The sequence below is a fragment of the Echiichthys vipera genome (genome assembly GCF_963691815.1).
Source record: "Echiichthys vipera genome assembly, chromosome: 1".
NCBI lineage: Eukaryota > Metazoa > Chordata > Actinopteri > Perciformes > Trachinidae > Echiichthys > Echiichthys vipera.
The window spans coordinates 12,083,489-12,086,865 of record NC_139826.1 but is presented as its reverse complement, the minus strand read 5'-3'; the positions used below and the strand labels follow the sequence as shown (position 1 = coordinate 12,086,865).

Here is a 3,377-nt window from a genome sequence, read left to right as displayed (position 1 = left end):
TTATCAGGCAGGACATGTCAGGAGTGATGGAAATCTCAGGCCTATCACGTTTCACTCAATGTATGATCGTTTAGGGCTTCTGTAGATTTTAGTACTTTTAGATACATTTTGACATGTCCAATCACTTAGTTGTATGCATACTACCTAACACACTCCTGTTTTTTGCACAGTAATGATGCTTCAGATGAGTATTTTCAGCATAGGAGCGCGGTTGACAGATTGGATACATAGTAAGTGGTTTCAGTTATACACGCTTTTCACAGCAGATATTTAAAATAGGTTAGTAAAAAGGTCATAATCACAATGATGATTATTAAATGTACTTGGTTAGACAAATGTTTCATGTTAAAGGGTCTATTTTGCGAGTTCATCTAGGCAATTGTTAAATAATAATACATTGTAAATGTGTTGATACTGTAGTACCTCCTCCGGAGCACACGGTGGTGCTGCATCGTCACATTTAAGACTGAAACAGCAGTTGTTGGTTCGGTGGTGAATCATTTGTGGCGCGAGTTTTTCCTTTTTCAGCTTCAACTGTTCTCTTCAAGCCAACAACTTGAAACATCTGTGTGTCTACGAACTGGTCGTCCAGTTTCGTCTGTCCCACCCAGATTTTGTGAGACTTTTTCAAATTTCACGTCTCTTAATTGAAGCCGCTGTGGTGGAAAGTTTCTCCGCAATAAAATGTCAGTTGATAAAGACGAGACGCAGCAGGTAAAGACGCTATTTGAACATGTTTGACTAATATTAGCTAGCAGTTCATTCATATTGAGTCCCTGTAATGGGATGTAATGTGCGTTTCAGAGGTTAAAGGCAGCAGTCCATTACACCGTGGGTCTTCTGTGTCAGAGGACGGGAGAGGAGCACAAGAGGCGGTTCAGTCGACAGGTCATAGCAGCGATAGCCGAGACAGCGTTCAGACAGTGCGGTGGGTGTCAACAAGTAGTCCTGGAGGGTCAGCCCTGTCATCCCTCATTTCTATTAAATAATAATAATATTGTATATATGACCGCACTGTTTTCACAAAACCATAATTCTATGACCTAAATAGTTGTATCCTGTGTTTTTGAATTAAAAATGAGTGGGGGGAAAATCCAGAATAATCTTTCTTAGTTCCTTAAAGGTTGAATATGGAGACTGAGCAGAACACCGCCAGCTAGTTTCTCAAGATCGTAGTCACAACAACAAATAAATCCAGCAGTCGGGTTGCCAGGTTCGTTGTCCAGCAGCCTACAGGAGACTGGAGTCTGTTTGAGCCTGTTTCAGCCCATCCCCTGCGACAAATCGCACCATTAAAAACAAGTATTGCAGAGGAGTTTGACAGCTACTATTACAACTAAGTAAACATGAAAGTTAGCTTACCGATCAAGGAGAAACGTAGCTGTTGAACTCTTTGATCACAGTCCATGGAGTGAATGCTCGGCCTATATTGACTAGTTTTTGCCCGTCTCCTCTCACTCAGCTACTGGGACAAAAGCTGCAGGATTGGCAAACTCCATTTCACCCAGTGCCAGCAGCCTACAGTAGCTGCACCGAACAACAATACTTTCATTCTGTACCCCTCAAAACGCCCTGTGGGTGTATTATTTAAAAAATATATAAAGCTTTTAATAAATATTCTACATATTCAACCTTTAATATTTCTTCCTTAAGTTTAATTTTCTTTTTTTATCAGTGAAAACGCATGAAAAGCAGGTGAAATACTCAATTCTATTATTAATTTGAAGGAACAAAGACACACTCCCATCCAGGATACATACACCACCAGATACAGTACATAATAAATATATACCCTCACCAGCCATTTTATTGGGTACACCTGGCTAGTACCGGGTTGGACCCCCTTTAGCCTTCAGAACTGCTTTAATCCTTCGTGGCATAGATTCAACCAGGTACGGATTTGTCGGCTGCACATCCATGATGCAAATCTCCCGTTCCACCACCTCCCAAAGGTGCTCTATTGGACTGAGATCTGGTGACTGTGGAGGCCATTTGAGTACAGTGAACTCATTGTCATGTTCAAGAAACCAGTCTGAGATGATTTGCGCTTTATGACATTGCACGTTATCCTGCTGGAAGTTCCAAAGATTTGCTTTTATATTTATATATGTATATGTGCAAAGAAAGCTTTAAATACAGAGTTTTGCTGGGGGTTGAGTTCGAGTATGTAACATTTGGGAAGTTGTGGTCATTTTCGAGAAATATGTGCAACTAACTTTAAAGAACTCCATGTTCCCTCACTTTTTTCAGATACATTTGCTAAAGACCTGGAGGCCTTTGCAAGGTTAGAATGGTTAATTTTGTTACCATATTAAAAAATGAACTAAACATCTACTGTTTTGGTAAAACTAGTATCTGTTTTTTTTTTCGTGATACATCGGATTTACAATCTCAACTTTTCAGGCATGCTAAAAGAACCACAGTGACTGCAGAAGATGTCAAGCTCATAACGCGACGCAGTACTGCATTGGTGAGTTATTTCTACTGTATTCTCAGAAGGGAATTATACAGCACTAGGTTATGTGTTATGTCTTGTAACGTATGTGTCAAGTTGAAATTAAAAAGCATGTAGTTATACCACTCAAACATTTTATGCTAATAATGCAGTATACTGGAACTATATAGGGGTATATATTCTACAGCAGACTTAATGTTTAATTTGCCTTTTATTTATTTTAGTACATCTACATACAAAACAAAAGTGAAGAACTGAACCAGGAGCAGAAGGAATTGAAAAAGAAAAATACTGCAAAGAGGAAGAGCAAAGACACTGAAGAGGAGAGCAGAGACTAAGGACAAGACACAGGCGGGTCTGTAGTGTCTCACCTGTGCCCAACATTCATATAAACATGAAGGCTATTTAAAACATGTCAATAAGTTAAGTGTCACTAAAGATGCCATAGTCAATCTTTTATGGGAAATATGCTTTTCAACTTTCAAGATTTCTACAGCAGGAGATCTTATTTGATAACCATGTATGTAAACTGTTTCAAAAGTACTTGTTTTTTCTGATATTGAATTAAAAACGTAGCAAAATCGTACCTGTTGTCTCCAAGTATGTATTTCTTTGTGCTGTTAGGACTCAGGCAAACAAACCACTATGTGCAGCGACCACTTTTTTAGGTACACATACAAATACTGGCCACTGTGTGTACAAGGGACACCTAAAAAAATCCAAAGGTCAGCAACATGCCATTAGTTATCATTCATACATATATATATGTATATACATATATGTATATATATACATATATGTGTATGTATGTATATACACGTATATGTGTGTGTGAATATATATATATATATATATGTACAGTACAGACCAAACGTTTGGACACCTCATTCAAAGAGTTTTCTTTATTTTCATGACTATGAAA

At 38.3% G+C, this 3,377-nt stretch overlaps 1 protein-coding gene across 1 annotated transcript; it reads left to right on the top strand.

Moving 5' to 3' along the window:
* The first annotated feature begins 574 nt into the window (after nucleotides 1-574).
* cenps (centromere protein S) lies at nucleotides 575-2,967 on the top strand. The gene is made up of 5 exons (XM_083933288.1): nucleotides 575-714; nucleotides 805-928; nucleotides 2,251-2,284; nucleotides 2,404-2,470; nucleotides 2,680-2,967. Exons 1-5 carry the CDS (start codon nucleotides 685-687, stop codon nucleotides 2,791-2,793), a joined length of 369 nt encoding a protein of 122 aa, XP_083789414.1. The 5' UTR covers nucleotides 575-684; the 3' UTR covers nucleotides 2,794-2,967.
* Nucleotides 2,968-3,377: the final 410 nt, after the last annotated feature.

What these genes read in the sequence shown, in the direction of transcription:
- cenps (XM_083933288.1), top strand. Translation starts at nt 685, where the DNA reads ATGTCAGTTGATAAAGACGAGACGCAGCAG. An exon ending in ATAAAGACGAGACGCAGCAG is followed by an intron (nt 715 to 804) that starts GTAAAGACGCTA and finishes TGTGCGTTTCAG; the next exon opens with AGGTTAAAGGCAGCAGTCCA. An exon ending in GACAGCGTTCAGACAGTGCG is followed by an intron (nt 929 to 2,250) that starts GTGGGTGTCAAC and finishes CACTTTTTTCAG; the next exon opens with ATACATTTGCTAAAGACCTG.